Here is a 21010-nt window from a genome sequence, read left to right as displayed (position 1 = left end):
CTAGTCTACAATGCACTTTACAGACTACCCTCCAAGTTGCCTGCTGGCAAAGACAGTGCCTCTTTGATAAGAATATTCTGTCTAACCTCTTTGAACTTCTTCTCAAAAACATCCTTTTTCTGAAGGGACAGGGGTTGGGGGACTGCACACGACTTCCCAACCTGTTGGATGGATGCCATCTAGTGATAAAATGAGGTAACTCCTCTTCCCACAAGACTGGCTGGCAACCAGGACAAACGAGACACAGCTCACAGGCTACCCACAGCACAGACCACAGTCCTCGGTTTTTGCCAGCAGGAAAGTCCAGACAGAGTAATATGGACCCAAATGACAATGGCCTTTTTCTCCTACCTGCCCAGGCTGGCATATTCTCCATTATATCCGGGGGTCTTTGGAGGTGTCTAACATGGGATGGAGAACCTGTGTGCTCCAGATGCCAGGTGGAAACTTCTGCTACCCTCCTCTGGCCCTCACTGTTCCATCAGTGTCCTCTGCCCAAGAAGCAGCTTAAGTCTCCTCCGCATCACCGCTCCTGCAGTGCCCCCTGGGCAAGGGCATGAGTGATAATGAGACAGGAGGGAAGAGGGCAGGGCACAACCGTTAAAAGAATGACACAGCCGTGGAGCATACAACAAAAACTGGTTAGGACCAAGATGGTGAAAGATTTTACTACCCGCAGCTTTGAGCCTTATTATACGCTTATTGTAATATATTAGCATGTTAATGACACACCCACCGGCGCCATGACAGTTCCGAGGCAGACCATAAGAAGCCAAAAAGTGGGCGGTGCCCCAATGTGGGGGGGGGGATCCCCACCCCTTTTCCAAGATAGTTAGAAATATTCCTCCCACTCATTAGCATAAGAAATTACCCAACCCATAAAAACTAACCACCCCACAGCCCAAGGCCCTCTCACTTTCTGAGAAAGTCCGCATTCTGCCTACGGTATGTGTATCCCTCTAAATAAACCTTTCATTTCACTATGTCTTGCTCTCGAATTCTTTCCTGTGCGAAGCCAAGGATCCTAACTTGGCCGCCCATCCCAGGGACTCCCCTGAGACCTGGGATGTGACCATTCTCTAGCCGCCCCCCCGCCCCCGCCCTTCTCCTGCAACAATACGCCAGGGCCTCTGCCTGCCAGCTTTGGAGGCCCCAGGGTGGTGCTGAATGCACCCATGTGGGGTGCATGCCCCCCTCCCCTCTGCGTAGCACTCAGGCCCTGAAGCAGGCTGCCTAGACCTGAGCCTCTCAGAGTCCCTGGGCCAGAAGTTGTCCTCAGCAGCAGTCTCTTCCTCTGTAGAGCTGGGCAGGCCTCAGCCTGAGGACCCTGCCCAAAGCAAAAGGCAAGGGTGGGGCAGTCTCAGCCAGACACCCACCCAAACCACCCTGGACTTCCGTCAGAACCCAACGTCCTTTATAACAGCCACGAAGTGGAAGCAAGTCAAGTATCTATCCATCAGTGGATGAATGGATAAACAAATTGCGGTGTATCCACACAATGGGACATTATTCAGTCTTTAAAAGGAAGGAGATTCTGATACCTGCTACAACACGATGAACCTTGAGGACATTATGCTACATGAAAAAAGCCAGTTACAAAAGACAAATTCCACGTATAGCTAGAGTGACCAAATTCGTAGAGAGTATCATGGGTGTTGCCAGGGGCTGGGGGTGGAGGAATGGGGAGTTAGCATTTAATGGGGACAGAATTTCAGTTTTGTGAGATGAAAAGAGTTCTGGAGATTGGTGGCCGAACGCGAATGTACTTAAGTGTGCACTTAAAAATGGTTAACACGGTAAATTCTATGTTATGTGCATTTCACCACAGTTGAACAAAAACAGAAAACTGGCGCCCCCAGCACCTCTCCATCGTGGGGAGGACAGAAGGGCTGACACTGCTGAAGAGGGCACGTCCCGGCTCTTTGCCTCCTCGGGGCACAGGTCCTCTGCTCAGAGGACGCTACACGCTGGAGAGCGCCGGTTTCCCAGGGGGATGTGAGGGAAGATGTAAGAATGCCAGATGGCGGGCTGAGGAGGGGCAGGTACCATGACAAGGCAGGGGAGGGGCGCCCCACTGCTCATCCTGCCTCTGCACCCCGCATTCGGCCATGGACCGGGCCAGGCGACAGCGGGTGCTGGCCCTCCTCCCCGTCTGCCTGGCCCTCGCCTTCTCCCTCACGGCCGTGGGCAGCAGCTACTGGTGTGAGGGGACCCGGCGGGTGGCAAAGCCGTTGTGCCAGGACCATCCGGGGGTGCTGCACTGCATCCACTACAGCAGTGGCAGCAGGGACAACGGGACCCAGGCCGTCCAGTACATTTGGGAGATGGGAGACGACAAGTTCACCTGGCGCAGGTTCCACCTGGGGCTCTGGCAGTCATGCGAGGAGAGCCTCGGCAGCGCAGGTGAGCACGGCCTGGGGGGCCTGGGGGGACAGGTGCGGGATGGCCACTAGGGTTTGAGCCCCAGCTCTGCCTCTGGCTACCTGTGTGTCCTCGAGCAAGGCTCTCCACCTCTCTGAGCCTCAATTTTCTCATCTATAAAACAAGAACAATAGCTGTACCCGTCTCTAGAGTTACCATAAAGATGAAATGACCGAATTCCCTAAAACACAGCACCAGATACAGGGTAAGCGTTTATTACACATTAGCTTTTACCATTTCCTAGTGTCATTCAGTCTCTGGTGAATCTAAAGTGGCCCCCCCCACCCAACCCTAAACTGCATCCCCGCACGTTTAAGGGGTCTTGGAACAGAAGGTTCTCTTAGAAAACAAACTCTTATCATCATTGGTGGGAAGGGAATCCCCTTTATGGAGCACATACCAGAAGTAAAACCAAGAACAAGTCAGACCTTTATCTCAGGCAACCTTGAAGTAACCCAGCAAAGTAAATATTGTTTTCTCAGCTCATAAATGAGGAAACTGAGTTTCAAGCTACATAGCAGCAAGCCCTCCGCCACCACCATTACTCAACCCTGATTTGTTCATGTCTTTTGAACTTCAATGGGCTTGACAGGGCGGTGGTGAGGGAAATGGTGAAGGAAGAGGACAGAGAAGAGGGCAGAGAAAGTTATAATTTGGAGGACGTGTTTCAGAAAACAGTGTTTTTACCTCGTGAGCAACCGAGGAAGGAGGAATTCGGCAGGCTGGCTGCAAACCCAACCCCAAGCTCGGGGCCAGGATGCTCTTCCCTTCCTGCTGGGAGAACACAGCCCTCAAGGTGGAAAGGAGAGGAGCCCCACCCCCACAACATGCCCATCCTGACCTCAGGCTTATTACATTACATTCCTGTACAGTTTTTTGCTTTTCCTGGAGTTTCTAATTGCCTTTTCTTTTCCCATACCCGTAGCATTAGTAGTTTATTCCTGAGGTCTAAGTAAAAGGCAACAAGAAGGAACCCTCTAAGATGCTGTGTGCCCCTCCCCATCCCTGCCCCAGTGGTCACTGCAGAGGGGCAGTGCCAAGCCTTGCCCTCCCATGTATACAGGCCAGTGGCTGTGGTCTTTGCTCTAAGTGTGGTGAGGACACTGCAGCAGTACAAGGAGCTAAGGCTACTGGAGGGGCTTTCCCCACCCCTCTCCTCTGGGAAGTGCACTATCTTCCTATCAGTGCACTCTCTCTACCCTCACGGACAGACACAGGAGGCTCATGACCTTGCATCCTGAAGGGTCCTCAAGATAGTCTCAGGTTTGTGGTTCGGAAAATACAATCATCATACCCACAGGCAAATTGCTTGAGAATTACCATTCCCTTTCCAAGTCCCCATCTGAGGGTCGCCTATTTCTATTTCCATAGCTGCATATAAAGCATCACACCAGCTATCAAATGGTGCACATCACAATCACCCAGGGAGTTTGTAAAAATCCAGATACCCAGCCCTGGAGTTTCTGATTCAGCAGATCTGGGATGGGGTCTATAAACCTGCATTCCTTTTAAAAAAATATTTAAACCAAGGTAATATTTACACATAGGTAAGAGATCAAATCATTTTGAAAGGCTTATAAGAAAAACTAACAGTCTCCTGCCCCTTCCTACTCCATAACCTAGTCCTACATCCAGGGGAAAACACTTTTAGCTTAGTTGTTTCTTCTGGTATTTGCCTCTGCATTTCTAAAAAATATGCTGATATTGCTATCTTCATGTTAGATAGTATCTATTGACTTCCTGTCATCATAGACAAGGATAAATTTCTCTCACCACCACATCCCATATCTGCCATCCTTCTAATATAGTTATATTGCTGTTTTATTTAAATCAATAAACCAATAATTTATTTACACCATATACATATTGTTCATCACAGAACCAAGAAGGGTGCTATCATTACCTTAAACTTCTTATACAGCTTTTTGCTTTCCCTGTAGTTTCTAAGTGCCTTTTATTTCCCCATCCTCATAACATTTGTTTTTTTATTCTCCTCAATGGTCTTTGCTTGTTTGGAGGTTCTAGCAGGGGAGCACAGCTACTCGTATACCCTTGACCGAAGAACGGTCCTCCTCTATTGGGGAAGGTCGTCCTCTTCGACAGAGTGCGCAGCTTCGGGAGGGACACACATGGAGCGGTGAGGGAGGAAGGGGACACCCGCCTAGCCAGCCAGATCAGCCGAATCAACCCTGGCGATCAACGGGGTGACAGATGTTGCAGCCAGATCGCCCTCACATCCTATATATTTCTTAATATAATAAGGTCATCCAGGTAAACCGAGGTCTTTAAATATTGTCATCACTTTATGAAGAAGGAAGAAAGGAGGACGTTGCCCTCAGAACACCTCCCCCCACCGAAACGTGATTACCGTGCTACAAGATGCCCCTAAATCAAAAAAGGTTAGAATTAAATTTTTACTAGATAATAACTAAAATAGTAGCAAACGTATCAGGAAATAAAGCAAAAGGCCTACATTCGGTTGCAAACAAATGCCTACAGAAGGTGGTGAGGGCTAGCGGGGAATGCCAGTGACCTTGAAGCCTCAGCCTTAGCTGAAGGGGGCACGTCTTGCTCAGCTCAGCCTTACGGGCTTGTGGGCTTATGAGCTCAGTGTCATCAGTTCCTCTGGTTGTTCAAGGGAAGCACGCTATCTGGCTTTCCATGTGAAAACACATTGCCCAGGCCCAAGAAAGCAAGCCTGCAGCAGACCGCAGCCTGGGGCCCCCTCGGGGAGATTACTCCCTACAAACATCTGCTACTTAGTCTAATTTAGCACCAGTGCCTGGGAGAGTTGGGGGAATAACAAAGGAAAAGACTGCAACTGGAGGTGGATGGAAGGCACCCACCCGGGGCTTTAGAGAGAGGGTCAGGAGAGGCGAGGGGGGCTGAGTAGACCTGGCCGTAAGGACTCCAGCCTGGGGAGGTTGCTCCTTGGCCCTGAACAAGCGCAGGAGAGGAGCCTCGGGCTGTCCGGCCACCCCCAGCTCTGCTGCCCCCTGAGGCTTCCTGGATATCTTCCTTCTGAATCAGCTCCATCTCCCTCCCCCTAAAAGTTGACCCTCCCGGGGATCCCCTACCTGGAGTCCTATTTCAGGTCATCCTCTGTTAAGTCACACCGAATAGCTCTGCATCTTCCTCCTAATGCCTTTAAAGAGAGACAGCACCCTCCGAAATGAAGAATTAAAACAAAAACTCCTGGTTGGGGCAGCGCTTCGACTAAATGTTCTTTTTCTTGGACGAATGAATTAGTCAACAAAATGTGTTGATTTCCAATACTATGCTGTTCTGCTAAACTCAGAAAGTTCAAGGACAGAGGGACCTGGGCACCCCATAGTGGGTGGGGGCTTGGGGAGAACAGCAGACAGGTTTCCAGAGTCTGTCCCCAGGACTACGACACCGTTTCCTAGGCTGGCTGGCCGTATGGCTTGGCTGGTAAACTTCTGTCCAGCTATGTAACACCTGCCTGTCTGGCTTTGTGGGATTTATAAAGATTTTTCCTTTTAATCCTGCTGGGCTTATTCAAAAGGAACATCATTTCTGAGGATTCATATTAATCAAGGGGTCACTGTGGTCTGACCCTTCGCCCAGGCTAAACTCACCCTCCTAAGCTATTGGGAATTCTCTTAATCTCCTTGCTTGGCCTCCGTTTTCACTTTGCCCTGCCCCTGGCTCTGTACCTGGCCTCCTCTTTACTCCTGTTGAGATAAGGCAGCCCTCTTCAGAAGACAAGATAGACCCTTAGGCCTCCGTGCATTAAGTATAAAGACAGCAGGTGGTGATGTTGAAAAAGGCACTGGGTCCCGGGTGAGAAAATCCAGTTTCAACTCCTGATTCTACCAACCTCTTTGAGCCTGGCCTCCAAATCTGTAAACTATGGATATCTGTACTTGCCTTTATCAATAATTAAACACACCAAAAAGTGGAAGGCTGTTCTCAAAATACTTTCATAACTTTCTCATTGGAGGACTTCGATAATACCCATTTTGCAGATGAAGAAAGCGAGGCACAGAGAAGTCAAGGAACTTCCTATGATTCCTGACTGGGGCAGAACTGGCATAGAAGCCAGTCCTGTTGGATTTAAAGGCCACATTCTGTCCATCTGCTACTCTCACTCCCAGCCTGGCTCACAGGGTTCTAGTGAGGCGCTGATGAGATGATGTGAAAAAAGCACCCCCATCAGCCCCAAAGTGCCTTGCAAGAGAGCAGGTGCGAGTGTTGAGATTTCCCCAAGGCTGTGGACCTCCCTAGTAGAACTGGGGCGACCAGGACGAATGTTGAGCTACCATGGCCATAACACTGCTGTCAACCGAAAAAAAAAAAAAAAGCACAACCTAAAAGCTGAGAATTATGTTTTATCTGGGGCATTACTGAGGACTTAAGCCTGGGAGACAGCCTCTCAGATAGCTCCGAGGGACCATTCCAAGGAGGTAAGGGGGGAGCCAGGATATACAGGAGTTTTTGCATAAAACCAGGTAATCAAACATCAAAAGATTACTGCTAATTAAAGAAAAACCAGGCATCTCAAGAAAATGAGTGCAGCACTTTTCTATGTATACGAAGATGCAAGAGTCTGAGCTTTAATGAAATTCTTCCTTTGATATGCATCTTCACTATCTAGGGCCAGTGTCCCGGTTTTCCGCAACATCCTTTGTTGACTGATACGGCAAGTGACATTCTTTGTCCACACGACTGCTGCCGCCAAAAGCAGAGAATCAACCAGGAAAAATGTCCCATTGCACAATCCAAAATGGACTTAATTAGAAGGCTGCAGAGGCCACTATGGCTGTAGATTAGCAGATAGCTCCCTGATCCTGTGGCTCTTGGTCCCAGGCGGTGTAAATACGCTCCTTCGGGCCACCTGTTGTGGACAGTTAGGTGACAGATGAATCCCTGCTTCCGAATCAAGCCAGAGAGTATCCCAGCAGGGCAGCTCAGCCAAATGGCGGTATCATAAACGCAAACTTTATTTCTCTTCTTCCTATAGCCCAGCAGAGGGGCAATGCAGAAGCGTGAAGGAATGAGGCCCAAGGGGACTTGGAGGTTGAGCATGGCAAATCTCAAGGTTTATGGCCTTTGGGCATCTGTACCTTCAAAAGCATGCACGTGGCCATACATAGCATCCTTGATGAAGTAGAAGGTGAATGCTGGCTTGTGCTAAGGAAGCAAAAAGATGGGTCCTGCATTGGGAAGTCAGCTTGCTGAAGAGAGGACATGAAAGAAGAAGAGAGATTTAGACGTGAGGCTGGAGGAATGGGGGGAGGCTGTATGAATTCTTGAATAGGAAAGTGATCTGGAATTTTCTCTTCTATAAGAGAAAATATATTTTCTGAAGTCAAAAGATGCTCCTCAAAGTTACTTCTCTCCCTGAAAGCTTCCAGAAAAGGTAGCTGACGTGATCTTTGCCCTCAAGGTGCTTACAGTCTAGTAATAAATAATGATTTATGCTAACCATATGCAAAAAGGCCCCATTAGAGCTCATTTTTTAAATTAATTAATTAATTTCTTTATTTTTGGCTGCATTGGGTCTTCATTGCGGTGCGCAGGCTTTCTCTAGTTGCGGCGAGCAGGGGCTACTCTTCCCGATGCGGTGCGAGGGCTTCTCATTGTGGTGGCTTCTCTTGTTGCGGATCAGGGGCTCTAGGCACACGGGCTTCAGTAGTTGTGGCACGCGGGCTCAGTAGCTGTGGCTCGCAGGCTCTAGAGAGCAGGGTCAGTAGTTGTGGCACACGGGCTTAGTTGCTCCCCGGCTTGTGAGATCTTCCCAGACCAGGGCTCGAACCTGTGTCCCCTGCGTTGGAGGCGGATTCTTAACCACTGCGCCACCAGGGAAGTCCCAGAACTCATTTCATTCCATTCAGGTTTAAGTGCACGGTAACCAGGAGAGCAGGCTTCCTACCTAGTCTCTCATTTAATCTTCAAAGCAAGGCTAGTGTGGGGACTGTTGAACAGATTTTAGAAATAGGAAAGCCATTCCTTTGAAGAGTTAATGATCTATGCCCCTAACTTCGCCTCTTTTAGCTCCGACCAGCCCAGACCGGGAGCAGAGGATGCATCTCCGCTACAGCCGGCTGCGTTGCATTAAATCAGTGATATGGCTGGACCGCATAGGCGGGGCCCCTGCAAGCCCAGTTCTAATGCTGAAAATGCCTCTACCTGTGTCTTCTTTACCATTCTTTCCTCTCAGATGTCCTTGGACCCACTCTTCCTAACTGTGCAGAGAAGAATCAGGCAATTTCCCAGGCTCCTCCCACTCCGCCACCCATGATTCATTTCGGGGCTGAAGTATGGAGAAATTGGGGCACCCACCTGGGACAGGATCCCAGAAGGTGATTTGCTGTGGTCTCAATCATCCATCACTGACCCCCAACCCAGAATTTGGTGACATCCGTCCACTCAGTAGATATTTAAGGACTTAGCTCCTTCAAAGGGACTACACATCAAAAGTAGCAATGCAAGGTTTTCTAGCCAATATGTGCAAAGTGACAGATGATACAGGCAAAGCACACCCCCCAGGGCACAGAATAAGTCTGGTGGTGGGTTCTGCCCCGTACCTGGTACACACATAATAACTCCTTCCTTTCCTTTCCCTTCCAGAAAGCAAAATGGAGTACGAGTGATTGGCTCACTCGGTAGCAGAGATAGTTCTGATATCTGCTCTAATTCATCTTTTCTAATGATTACAAACATTGTCACTTTCCCTCTACCCAGAAAGAAATTATTTGAGGCTCACATCATCATGGATGCTGTTTGGGAAGTCAAGCACCCCTGGTCTAAGGCTTGCAGCATCAGTCCAGATGGGCTAAGTCATGCTATAATAACAGACAACCCCCAAGTCCCAGCAGTTTAAGCCAAACAAATTCATTTCTAGCTCTTGCTATTTGTACTTTTCAGGTCGGCAAGCAGTGTCTCCTCACTGGAGCCACTCAGGGATCTAGGCAGACAGAGACTCCATCTGGACTTGTGCTTCTGTGATCACAGAAGCAAGACGATGAGAACCTTTAGACAAAACACTGGCTCTTAAAGCTTCTGACCAGAAGTGACCTCCTCCCCCCATTTCCACTCCCAGTTCTTGGCCAAAGAAAGGCACATGGTCTAGCCTGGATTCACTGGGGCAGGACTGTATCATGATCCCCCAGGGAGGGGCACCACCTGTTGGGGAGCAATAAAGCCACACTCCCTAATCCTTGTTCAAAATGACCTGGATACACTCAAGGGATCTAGAAGCACAGTTTGCCCCTAATGGTCAAGGTTCACCCTACTTGGGCTTCTGTCCTCTTTTTCTTCTAGGTGAAAAGTGTAGGAGTTTCCAGAGTATAATACCAGCTGAAGAACAAGGTAAATACCTTCCTCATGTTCTGTCCACCAGCCCTCCTCGCACTTTGGACAATTTCTATGGTTTTGGTTGGGTTGGGGGAAAAGAGGAAAGAGTTATTTTTGGTTTTTCTATGAAGTCGAGTCCAAAAGCCAGAACCACTGGCTCTCTTCATGTGCCCTGTAGTCAGTAATGCTAGAAAATGTGAAACCACCAACTTTGCGGAGGAGAGGGGAAGCCCTGATTAGTAGTGTTTGCAACTTTCCAGGGTGTAAATGCTCCCACCATGGCCGATTTCAAGCTATCGATGTGAGGTGACCACAGAACAGGGAAAAGATGAGTCTAGTTTGTCACTTCCTACAGCGTTTTTTCTTCTCTCTAACACTCATCAAATTTGTACTTACTTTCTTAGTATCTGTTTTCCCAGCTGGAATATAGCTTTTGTGATGGCATGGACCACATCTGTTTCATTCATTGCTGTGTCTACACAGTACCTTAACTACCTTATAGGAGGCCTTTTGCAAATAATAGTTTCTCTCTCTGCCCCCTTTATTCACTCCCTTCCACATCCAACCCAGTTTCTTGAAGCTGCAGATGAGGTCCCACCCAAAGGGTAAATCGTAGGCTCACACAGAAACAAATGAGATTTTGGTATCTCAAATCAGGGCTCTTCAATGCTCAGCTTCCTTTGCCCACCCTGGTTAAGTTGATCCTCTCCTTTAAAAGACAAAGATAATGTCTTCTGGTGGAATCAAAATAACACTTTAACTTTTGAACTAGGCCATGGGACCTCCAGTATCCCTCAGGTCCCCACATCAGAATTTTGCTTAGTACTTTTTCCCTTCCAGCTAACGACAATCTTCACAAACGTCTCTTTCAAGCCCCGGGACCCCCCTTTCATTGTCAGCTTTCCAAGACTCTGCAGAGGTATCTGTGGTTTTTCACCCCGCGGTGCTGGTTTTTTATTTTTTGCTTTAGAAGTGAACTAAATCAAAGGATTAAATATCCTAGTACTTCTAAGTTCCCAGTGTCTCTGTCATCCTTATATTTTGCAGGTGTTCTGTGGCTGTGCATTGGGGCTGAGGCCCTGAATATCCTTCTGACATTGACCAGTGCCATCCTCCTGGGCTCCAGAGTGAGTTATCACAGCTCTGGATTCCACTGGCTCAAGGTGGATGCGTCTGTAGCCATCCTCATGGTGCTTGCAGGTACTTTCCCCAAGGGCATCATCAGAACAGGCAAATTCCCCACAGCCTGCCCCAGAGGGAAGTGGCAAAGCTCCAGGCTGGCTCTTCCTGTCGCTAGCCCATTCAGCAGGACATCTGGTCCACGGGAGAAGCTACTGAATTAATCCCACTGGTGGGGGCAACGGGCGACTGATGAAAAAAAAGGGGGATAGGCACAAATGGAGAATAAAATTGATCAGTATGTCCTGGTCACAACCCTGGGAAGGGGGTCCACTGGCTCTGAGAACGGAGATTGCTTTGTTTAGTACAGTGGTTAAGCCTGAGTCTGTGGAGAAATCCTCCCTGCGTTCAGATCTCTCCTACTTAATGGCTGTGTGACCCTGGGCAAGTGGCTTAACTTCTCCAAGCTAGCTACCTCAAAAGGCTATGGTGATGACTAAATAAGAATGCACATAGTATATAGTATGTACTCAAAAAAATGGTAGCTTGTTAAAAATTATTATCCAAGTTTGGGGTCAATATCCCATAGGAATAAAGAACTCCTCTTTTTGGTCTTACTTCTGTGTTCTCCAAGCAACTTTTAGAGCAACTTAATTTGGTCCCCTAAGTGGGCCTTTCCACCAAGGAAAGAACCCTGAACAAATAACTTCCTTCATTTCTCTGGCTGGATACATAAAACACTGTTAAGTTCATAGTGTATCAGCCCAGTTTGTAGATCACTTCTGTGTTTGTATAACGCATCTTTCCCAAGTCTTATCATTAGTGAATAAGATGATAGAATCCAATTTCTGGATCTTCATAGCAAAGAGTCTTGGAGATTTCTCCCCAGGTCCTAGCATCCTCCAAATCACCCAATCATGAGTATGCCTCTTTCTGGATATCTCTTTAGTTTCATCTGTGTGCATGTGACCTCAGGTGGAATGTTTAAGGATTTATAAATGCAGACACATCATAAGGGCTTATAAATATCTGGCCCCACCAGTTAAAACTAGTTTCTATTTGGACCACTGAAGATGATCCCCAGTTGGTCACTGCCTGCCATACATTTATTAAATAAAAACATAGATGTAATGGGAGTCCCTGAAAAAGAAAGACAAAACAATAAGACAACTAATATTTAAAAGCAAAATTCAAGGACATTTTCTGAACCAAAGACCAAAATCTGTATATAGAAAACTCCCTCCAAATACCTGAAAAAATTACACAGTACATTCAAGTCCTAGACATATCCCACTAAAACTGTTAAAGGGAAAAAAAACCTCTGGATCTCCAGGCAAAAAGACCAATTCACCTACAAAGGACAGAAAACCACACTGGCAACTGACTTCGGTTCCCACTAATTATTTGCCATGTAAGTCTACTAGGGCCAGAATATATTCAGATTTTTATGCAAAGTTTTTATGTGTTAGCAAACAATCCACATTCTAAAGAATAACGTGACAGAACTTAGTAAAGTATGGCTTAAGGCCAAATGCAGCTCAAGGACCTCCCCTATGTGCTGGGAAAGAGAGGATAGACAATTGATGCCTCTGAGCATAGTGACCAGGGACATGATAAAACAGAAAGATGTGGGCTTCCCTGGTGGCGCAGTGGTTGAGAATCTGCCTGCCAATGCAGGGGACACGGGTTCAAGCCCTGGTCTGGGAAGATCCCACATGCCGCGGAGTGACTAGGCCCGTGAGCTGCAATTGCTGAGCCTGTGCGTCTGGAGCCTGTGCTCCGCAACAAGAGAGGCCGCGACAGTGAGAGGCCCGCGCACCGCGATGAAGAGTGGCCCCCGCTTGCCGCAACTAGAGAAAGCCCTCACACAGAGACGAAGACCCAACACAGCCAAAAATAAATAAATAAATAAATAAATAAAATTAAAAAAAAAAATAGAAAGATGTGATCTTGGGAGGGATGACATGGCAAAGGAACCTATACCACTGCGTACATCAGTGACTCTAAGAAATTAGTGTACACGTAAAACAGGAAGGCTGCTTAGAAGGGCTCGAGGAGGATGCTAGTGGGCTCTGGACATCCAACTCACGTACTGCAGAGAAACGACAGTCTTCACTGTGGCTCACAAGCTTTCCTTGTGCAGGGCTCCTAGCCATGGTGGCCCACATGATGTACACAACCGTTTTTCAAATCACCGTGAACATTGGACCAGAAGATTGGAAGCCTCAGACGTGGGACTATGGCTGGTCATACTGGTGAGTTGCTGGCCATGGTGCTCAAGGCCCGAAGGACCAGCAGGGAGGCACACAGGTTTTGTAGGACCACTGACCTTGGTCATGGTTCTGCCACCTGCTACTCTTGGATTAGTTTCGTAATCTTTCTGTAGCCCAATTTCCTCATCTGTAAAATGATGATACCTGTCTCAGTTGTGTTTATGGGAATATAAAGAGGTTATGTTTATAAAATTCTTGGCACAGAGTAAAGTGCTCAAGAAATAGAGATAGTGCTGTTACTTTCTTAAACACAGCTTAAGGGGAAAAGTCCTGCTATAATTCCTAATAAATACTTCAATGAGGAGAGACCCAGCCCCTGATTCTAATGGAAAGACAGGCCATGACACAGAAGTTCTAGCTCTACTAGAAAGACTCGACCATGTCACACAAGACCACAGGGGTTCTCTTTGATGTGGACCTCCGAATCCTGGCTGCATCTTAAGATATATATATATACATATACTTACATTTTCCTCCTCTATAACAACCTCTTGTGTTACTTTCTCTTTGTAAAACAAGTGGCATGTTCAGGGCTCACTCCCTCATCCTACTATACCAGGGTTTGGCAAACACGTCTATGTTATGACTATCCATAAACTTCATGACTTATTAGATTTTGAACTCTTCTTCATCTTCGAAATCTGAAGAAGTTAATTTTTACAAATGTTTCTCTTTACACCATTTCCTCCACTTGTCACTTTAGTTTTCTCCCTCTGAGCAGGTGCCATTGGTCCTGAGGTGACCTCACCAGCACTGCACACAGTCAGGAGTACAGCTGCTCTAGAGCTGAGAGGGATGTCAGGTGGGTCAGGATCTGTGGCCAGTTTATATTGAGGTCCTACTGCTGTGGATGTAAGCAAATCCCAAACATCATAGGAGTTTGAAAAATGGTCTGTTTGTTTCCAATATCATTTTGTTTCCTATTGCTTTCAATTTCTTAATTTTCAATAAAAGAAATACATACTAGTTTTTAAAAATCAAATGGTACTAAACATAACAATCTCTCAGTCCCATCTCTCCCTGCTCTACTCTTCCAACCCACCAAAACCCTCTGTCTTCCTGCTCTGCTCTGGAATGGAGCTGTCGAGTGGAGATTTCCCTTTGCTAGTCCCTTGTTTCCTTGTGTCCTAGGTCCTGTATCATTATCCTAGTTAGTTTACATCCACTTTTTGTGGGAGCACATCCTCCAGTAGCTTTTGAAGAAAGGGTTCAATGAGAGATAAATTATTTTATTCCTTGCATGTCTGGAAATGTATTTTTTCAATGCTCCATCTTGACTGATAGTTTGGTGGCATGTAAAATCTTTGTTGAAAGTCATTCTCCCTTAGAATTTTGAAGAAGTCTCTGTTTCCTTCTAGAATGTATTGTTTCCATCAAGAGTCCAACACCATTCTGATTCATGTTCTATTATAGGTAATCTGTTGTTTTCTACTCTTTATTTCTGGAGTTCTGAAATGTCATGATAATGTACCTTGAAGGGGATCTTCTTTCCTTCACATTCATTCTTCTTTCATGTGCTTGGTGAGCCCTTAAATTTGAATATTCAAGTCCTAGAATTCTGAGAATTTTTCTTGTATTATGTCTTTGATTTTTCCATTCCTCAGTCTTCTGCCCTCTTTTCAGAGAATTTCTATGAGTTAGATATCGGGTCTATTGGATTAATTATCTAGATGTTGTTGCACCCCTTATATTTTCTATCTCTTTCTCCTTTTGGTATTTCTGAAAATTTTCTTTCTATTTGTCTCCAACTTTTGTATTGAATTCTTATTTTGAATCTTATTTGACTTTCCAAGATCTTCCTTGTTTTCCAGTTGTTCCTTTTTCATATACCCTGATATCACTTTATTGATGCAATATCTTCTCATATTTCTCTGAGGATATTAATCAAAGAGTTTTCTTTTTGTTGCTGTTTTCTTCTGTTCCTTGTGTTATCTTTTTCCTTCAGATTCCTTTCTTTCTTTTTTGGGGGGGGAATTTGTTTTTTTTTTGGCCGTGCCCCATGGCATGTGGGATCTTAGTTCCCCAGCCAGGGATCGAACCCCATGCCCCCTGCATTGGAAGCATGGAGTGTTAACCCCTGGACCACCAGGCAAGTCCCCAGATTCCTTTCTTTTCTGTTTGTTGTTGGGCCTTTCTCCTAGATCTTGGTATCCTTGATTGTCAAGTCATATTTAAGGATGATTGGAAAACCTGGGGTGGGGTTGGAACTTAATAACTGGTAGGGTTTTTGTAGCTGATTGGATATGGAGCCATTTATTTTACCTGGGAATTCCACCCCATGAAAACATACACACATGTCAGTTTGTAGAGGTTCTTTCTCAGCAGCCACTCTTCTGGGTTCTGTGAAAGATGAAAAGTGTAGACTATCAGCTCAGAATGCAATAGGCTTCCAGAGGATAGGGATATAAAAATAACCATGCCCAGTGCCAGTGTCCTGGGTTAGAGACAACAACAAAAAGTAATACATATGTTAGCGGATACTATGCTGGGTACTTCCCGTGCCCATGTGAATTCCTCACGACCATCTGGTATACAGCATTGCTACCATTCCAGTTTTGCAGATGAGGAAACTGATCCAGAAAGATGAAGTCGCCACTTCAAGGTCACACAGTTAATAAGAGATGGGTACAAACCCACGGTGCAAACTCAGCACAATGACTCCAGAATCTGTTCTCTTAACCGTCAATACGTTGCCTACAACAACACATTGGCTGCTCTCTGAGATCTGTGCTGCAAAACCCAGGTCCAAATTGGGTAGAACCAACAGCTAATGTTCCACCCCAGCAGCAAGCCCTGGAATCAGAGCCCTACACCCTTTCCTAACTGTGCCTTTTGTTGACAGCCTCGCGTGGGGTTCTTTTGCCCTGTGCATGGTTGCATCAGTCACGGCCACGAGCAGATACACGGCAGCCCGCCTGGAATTGGCAGAGAAGAAAAGCGTACGGAAGGGCAGTCAGCTCTCTCAACACAACTTCCAGGAACCCAAGTCTTCAGAAGGTGTTTGGGAAACAGAAGCTGCTCCCAGCCCTGCTGGGTGTGCCCTCGTCAATATATCTGAGCACCTGCCATCAGATGCTGAAGGCAAGGTGTCCATGTGCTAGCCAGGGTTCATGGCTGCCAGATCTGCACAGGCAGACAAGCCAGGCACTTAAGTCCACAATGAACATCTTTGGAGTGGGCTTCACAAAGCTGTGGTCCAAGTAAACCTTCCACCTGCCATCTTACCCTTCACTAAACACCTCTGGCTTCAGTTTCTGATTCCTGTTAAAATGTCGGTATCTTTAAGTGAGATAGTATTTATAGACTATATCAACCATTGACACTCTAGTATAAATGAGCATTTCACGCTTTTCTGACAGTTTAATAAGGGTGACAAAAAAAAAAAGAGGGAGCATGTGGGTGCTAAGAGTAAGAGAAGCTGAAGAAAAGGGAAAACAGGCTTTGACTACAAAGGATGTAAATTTGTTGCCCACACAGTTTTGTTGATAGAAGAGTCCAGAAAGTTTTTTCCTTAACTGACACACACAAATTGATAGTATGTGTGACTATCCCATATTTCTTTTTTTGTTTTAATCCAGAAGAAATGAATTTAAAAATTAGTTTTGTGTTATTTTTAAAACATATTTTCTTCTAAACTTTCTAATTTCCACCTACACGAAAATCAGTTTGGAAGGATAATCAAATGATAAAACAAAATGAGAATGGTTGAATGGAATGACATCTTGTCACAGTTAAGTGGAACAAATGTTTGAATTGGTGTGCTTAAATTAAATTGCCAGGCACTTCTGCTTCTAAAAATAAACATTGCGAAACATGCAAGTCTTGTGTGAAACAGTGGTGTGCTGCATGTTTCTTAACTTGGTCAGTTACAATTTTATATAAATTTATCTTGTATTTTAAACTAACATGTTATTGAGGCCACAGGTTGTTAGACACATAATTTGGGTTGTTGAAAAAAAAAGGACTGTCATATTCTAACAACCCTAAATGCATCCTAGCTTAGACTCATTTCTCAAAAATGTATTTATGTTTAGTGAATATATCATTTCTGAAAAAAAAACCCTGAATGTTTCAAATAAAATCACTCAATCTGCTTATGCTGAACTGTAACATTTATATTGTCATATAATAAGGGACAGTTCAGCTAACTTCTTCATGTTTGGGGCTCCAGTTGAGTACCTGCCTAATGAATGATGGTCCCATGGAATTTTGTGTTTTGTTGAATCACGCATATCTGAAGTGACATTAAACGGATTTTTACTGGAATGAGCCCAATGCAGAGGAGCCGTGCTGAGACCCTCTGGAGCAGAAAGGTTTGTACCCAATGACCCCTGACCTCCACAGTGTACATGTTCTATGATTTGTCACCCCTGGGTGTCTACGGAGGTAAATCCTGTGTCGCTGATGTCTGGGGTGGGGGGAGTCAGTGATCAACTAGACCCCGGGCAGGGCAGGAGGTGCTTGGTTCCCGAAGCTCAGGTCAAAACCGATTCTTTGCTACATTCTCTGAGTTTCCAAGGCCCTCTGCTTCCTTTTATAGATATATTTTTTTAACATCTTTATTGGAGTATAATTGCTTTACAATGGTGTGTTAGTTTCTGCTTTATAACAAAGTGAATCAGCTATACATATACATATATCCCCATATCTTCTTTTATATTTTTTGTGTTGATTTTTTTCAAGTACAACATATATACAGAAAAGTACCCAAACCCTAAGTGTACAGCTTAAGGAACTTTTAGACAATGAACACAGCTGTGTAACCACCCCTCAGTTCAAGGCGTCTCACTTCCATCTATCTTTGCTATTATAAAACAAATTCAGGTAGATTTTAATTCCTCCGTATATTGAAATAATCTGTTTACAGGTCTGTTCCCCTCCTATGAATTATAAATTATTCCTTTGCAACATGAACTGTCCTCTGTACATTCCAGCATCTAAAACAATCGTTGGCAAATAGAACCCCCAATACACATATGGGTATATGTATGTGTATACATACACATGTATGTTTATACAAGTATGTGCACACACATTACCTGACTTAGCCCTGGCATCCTTCACCTCTGAATCCTGTCCAGAGTCCTCAGGAATGGGTCTCGATACGCATTAAGGAAAGGCAACAAGGAAAACCAACACAAACTAGGAAAAAATTGTCAGAAAGAAGAGAGAAACCGAAACCATGAGGCACAGCAATGGAACAGACCCATTCTGGGTGCTGTCCACACGTCACCTCTTATATTCTAACTCTACACAGCGGTGCAGCGAGGAAGAGAACAGCATTAGTATCCTCATTTCCAGATGATGGCCATGACATTCAGAAGGTTTACGTGTGTGCCTGAGGCTGCACACAAGTCAGAAGCAGAACTGAGGTTCAGACTCAGGGCTGTCCCACTTCAAACCCATCATGCTGCCTTTCTGGAGGCGTAGTGGGAGCCAAATTCTTTTCTCCCCTTCTCCCTCCCTAAGTGAGGCTGTCAGAGGGCAGGGCGCTGGGGCATTTTATGGAGGAGTAAAGGGGTTGTAAATGCTGGGATGAAGCCATGGAGGGAGCCCTCTTCTCTGATTCACAGATGGATTAGGGCGAGTGCAAGCTACACTCGGCTTGAAACTAGATGTTGTTCCAAGTGTGGCTTCTACTTGGAACCGAGGAGACTGAAGAGGCCCCAGAGGTGAAGGCAGGCTGGGACTAGCTCTGATCTAGACTGTGACCTTCACATCCCAGGTTTCCCAGAATGGTCCCTGACCCCGTAAATGCATTCATACTGGTCTTAGTTCTCAATTCTTGGACTAGAAAATACCATTATTTCAGGGTTAGGTGAAGCTTCAGGCATCTTTCTTAAGTGGGGCAGTAAAGTAGACAGGGATTTGGAGCAAGAATCTCTTTGTAGACTAAAGATTGTGTTTGGGTTGGAATATTCCTTGTCTGTGGCAATTAAGTTGAAAGAAAAGGAAACTCTGACCACCCTTAGTGGATATGAGTTTTTGCAGGTACAACTGAAGTTCCCGTGAGAACTTTGAGTCCAAACTTAATTCTGCTCCAGAGAACCCACGCCCTGTCCTGCCTCTTCCTCGTTACCAGGGCCGTGGGGCAAAGTTGAAGCTGCCTGACGTTATTCAACGAAGCTCTGAGGACCTTGTAGGCTGGTGGCTTCAAGCACCTTCCGGATTTGGCGAGGCTGTCGTCCGAGATCAAGGTGGAGAGAAGGTTGTGCTTTCAAAGTATCAGATGTAGGGAGTTGGGTGGATCATGGACCACCTTGCAGGGTTGCTCATTACAGAACCACTGACAGTAAGTTTGAAGGAGAACTGAATCCTCATGGTAAACTTCACACAGACATTCCTGTCAATAGCACCAGTGACTCCAAATTGCTAATACCCTTGAACAACACAGGGGTTAGGGCTGCCAATTTTCTTTTCTTTTTTTAAATTTATTTAATTAATTAATTTTTGGCTGCACTGGGTCTTCGTTGCTGCGCGTGGGCTTTCTCTAGTTGCAGCGAGCGGGGGCTACTCTTCATTGCGGTGCGCGGGCTTCTCATTGTGGTGGCTTCTCTTGTTGCGGAGCACGGGCTCTAGGCGTGCAGGCTCAGTAGTTGTGGCTCGTGGGCTCTAGAGCGCAGGCTCAGTAGTTGTGGCGCACGGGCTTAGTTGCTCCGCGGCATGTGGGATCTTCCCGGACCAGGGCTCGAACCCGTGTCCCCTGCATCGGCAGGCAGATTCTTAACCACTGCGCCACCAAGGAAGCCCAGGGCTGCCAATTTTCAGTGGAAAATCCCAACATAATTTCAAAGTTGGCTCTCTGTATGCGCGGTTCCACATTCACAGATTCAACTAACTTCAGATCATGAATTACTGCAGTATTTGTTGAAAATAAGTGGACCCACACAGTTCAAACCTGTGTTGTTCAAGGGTCAACCATATATGCTATCAAAAGTTAGACAGTAGTCACCCTTACGACTGGAAAGAGACGCGATGGGGGGATGTCGGCAATGCTTTGTTTCTTGATCTGGGTGCTGGTTACAAGGATGTGCTCAGTTTGAGATCCAGGAAACTCTACACTTAGGATATATACATACTTCTATATGTATATCAGGTGTCATTTAAAAAGTTGGGTGTTTAAAAATGTTCCTGGACATTTTCATTTCCAAGGAAGAAATGCAGTTTCTCTGTCCCCAACTCCAGTGCACTGTTCCTTGCCCAGGCTCCTGGTCCTTACCACACAAAATAGGACATTGTTATGATCTGTCTTCTGGTTTTTGATGGTTTGAGTACTTGAAATGAATTTTGGCTATTTATGTCTCTCCATTTCTTCTTTTGTTTTTTTAATATAGATGATTTACAATATTGCATTAGTTTCAGGTATACAGCACAGTGATTCAGTTGTGGGTTTTTTGTTTGGTTTTTTTTTTGCAGGTTCTATTTCATTATAGGTTGTTACAAGATATCGAATATAATTCCCTGTGCTATGCAGTAAATCCTTGTTGCTTATCTATTTTGTGTGGGGTAGTTTGTATCTGTTAATCTCATACTCCTAATTTGTCCCTCCCCACCCTCCTTTGGTAATCACAAGTTTTCTAGGATTGTAAATCTGTATTGTATATACATTCATTTGCATTATTTTAAAATTCCACATATAAGCGGTATCATATGGTATGGGTCTTTGTCTGACTTATTTCACTAAGCATAATAATCTCTAGGTCCAGCCATGTTGCTGCAAATGGCAATATTTCTCTCTATATATATCACATCTTCTTAAGCCAGTCGCCTGTTAATGGGCACTTGGTTTGTTTCCATGTCTTGGCTATTGTAAATAGTGCTGCTATGAATCTTGGGGTGCGTGTATCTTTTCGAACTAGTGTTTTCATTTCTTTCTA

General features: G+C 45.5%; 1 protein-coding gene across 1 annotated transcript; it reads left to right on the top strand.

Annotated features, from left to right (window-relative positions):
- Positions 1-2108: 2108 nt before the first annotated feature.
- GSG1L2 (GSG1 like 2) lies at positions 2109-16234 on the top strand. Its single transcript, XM_068530313.1, has 5 exons — positions 2109-2403; positions 9709-9756; positions 10789-10941; positions 13004-13115; positions 15976-16234. Exons 1-5 carry the CDS (start codon positions 2109-2111, stop codon positions 16232-16234), a joined length of 867 nt encoding a protein of 288 aa, XP_068386414.1.
- The last annotated feature ends 4776 nt before the right edge of the window (positions 16235-21010 follow it).

The sequence above is a fragment of the Eschrichtius robustus genome, chromosome 20, assembly GCF_028021215.1.
Source record: "Eschrichtius robustus isolate mEscRob2 chromosome 20, mEscRob2.pri, whole genome shotgun sequence".
In the NCBI taxonomy this organism is placed as follows: domain Eukaryota; kingdom Metazoa; phylum Chordata; class Mammalia; order Artiodactyla; family Eschrichtiidae; genus Eschrichtius; species Eschrichtius robustus.
This window is presented reverse-complemented; position numbering and strand designations above follow the sequence as displayed.

What these genes read in the sequence shown, in the direction of transcription:
- GSG1L2 (XM_068530313.1), top strand. Translation starts at nt 2,109, where the DNA reads ATGGACCGGGCCAGGCGACAGCGGGTGCTGGCCCTCCTCCCCGTCTGC. An exon ending in GGAGAGCCTCGGCAGCGCAG is followed by an intron (nt 2,404 to 9,708) that starts GTGAGCACGGCC and finishes TTTTTCTTCTAG; the next exon opens with GTGAAAAGTGTAGGAGTTTC. An exon ending in AATACCAGCTGAAGAACAAG is followed by an intron (nt 9,757 to 10,788) that starts GTAAATACCTTC and finishes TATATTTTGCAG; the next exon opens with GTGTTCTGTGGCTGTGCATT.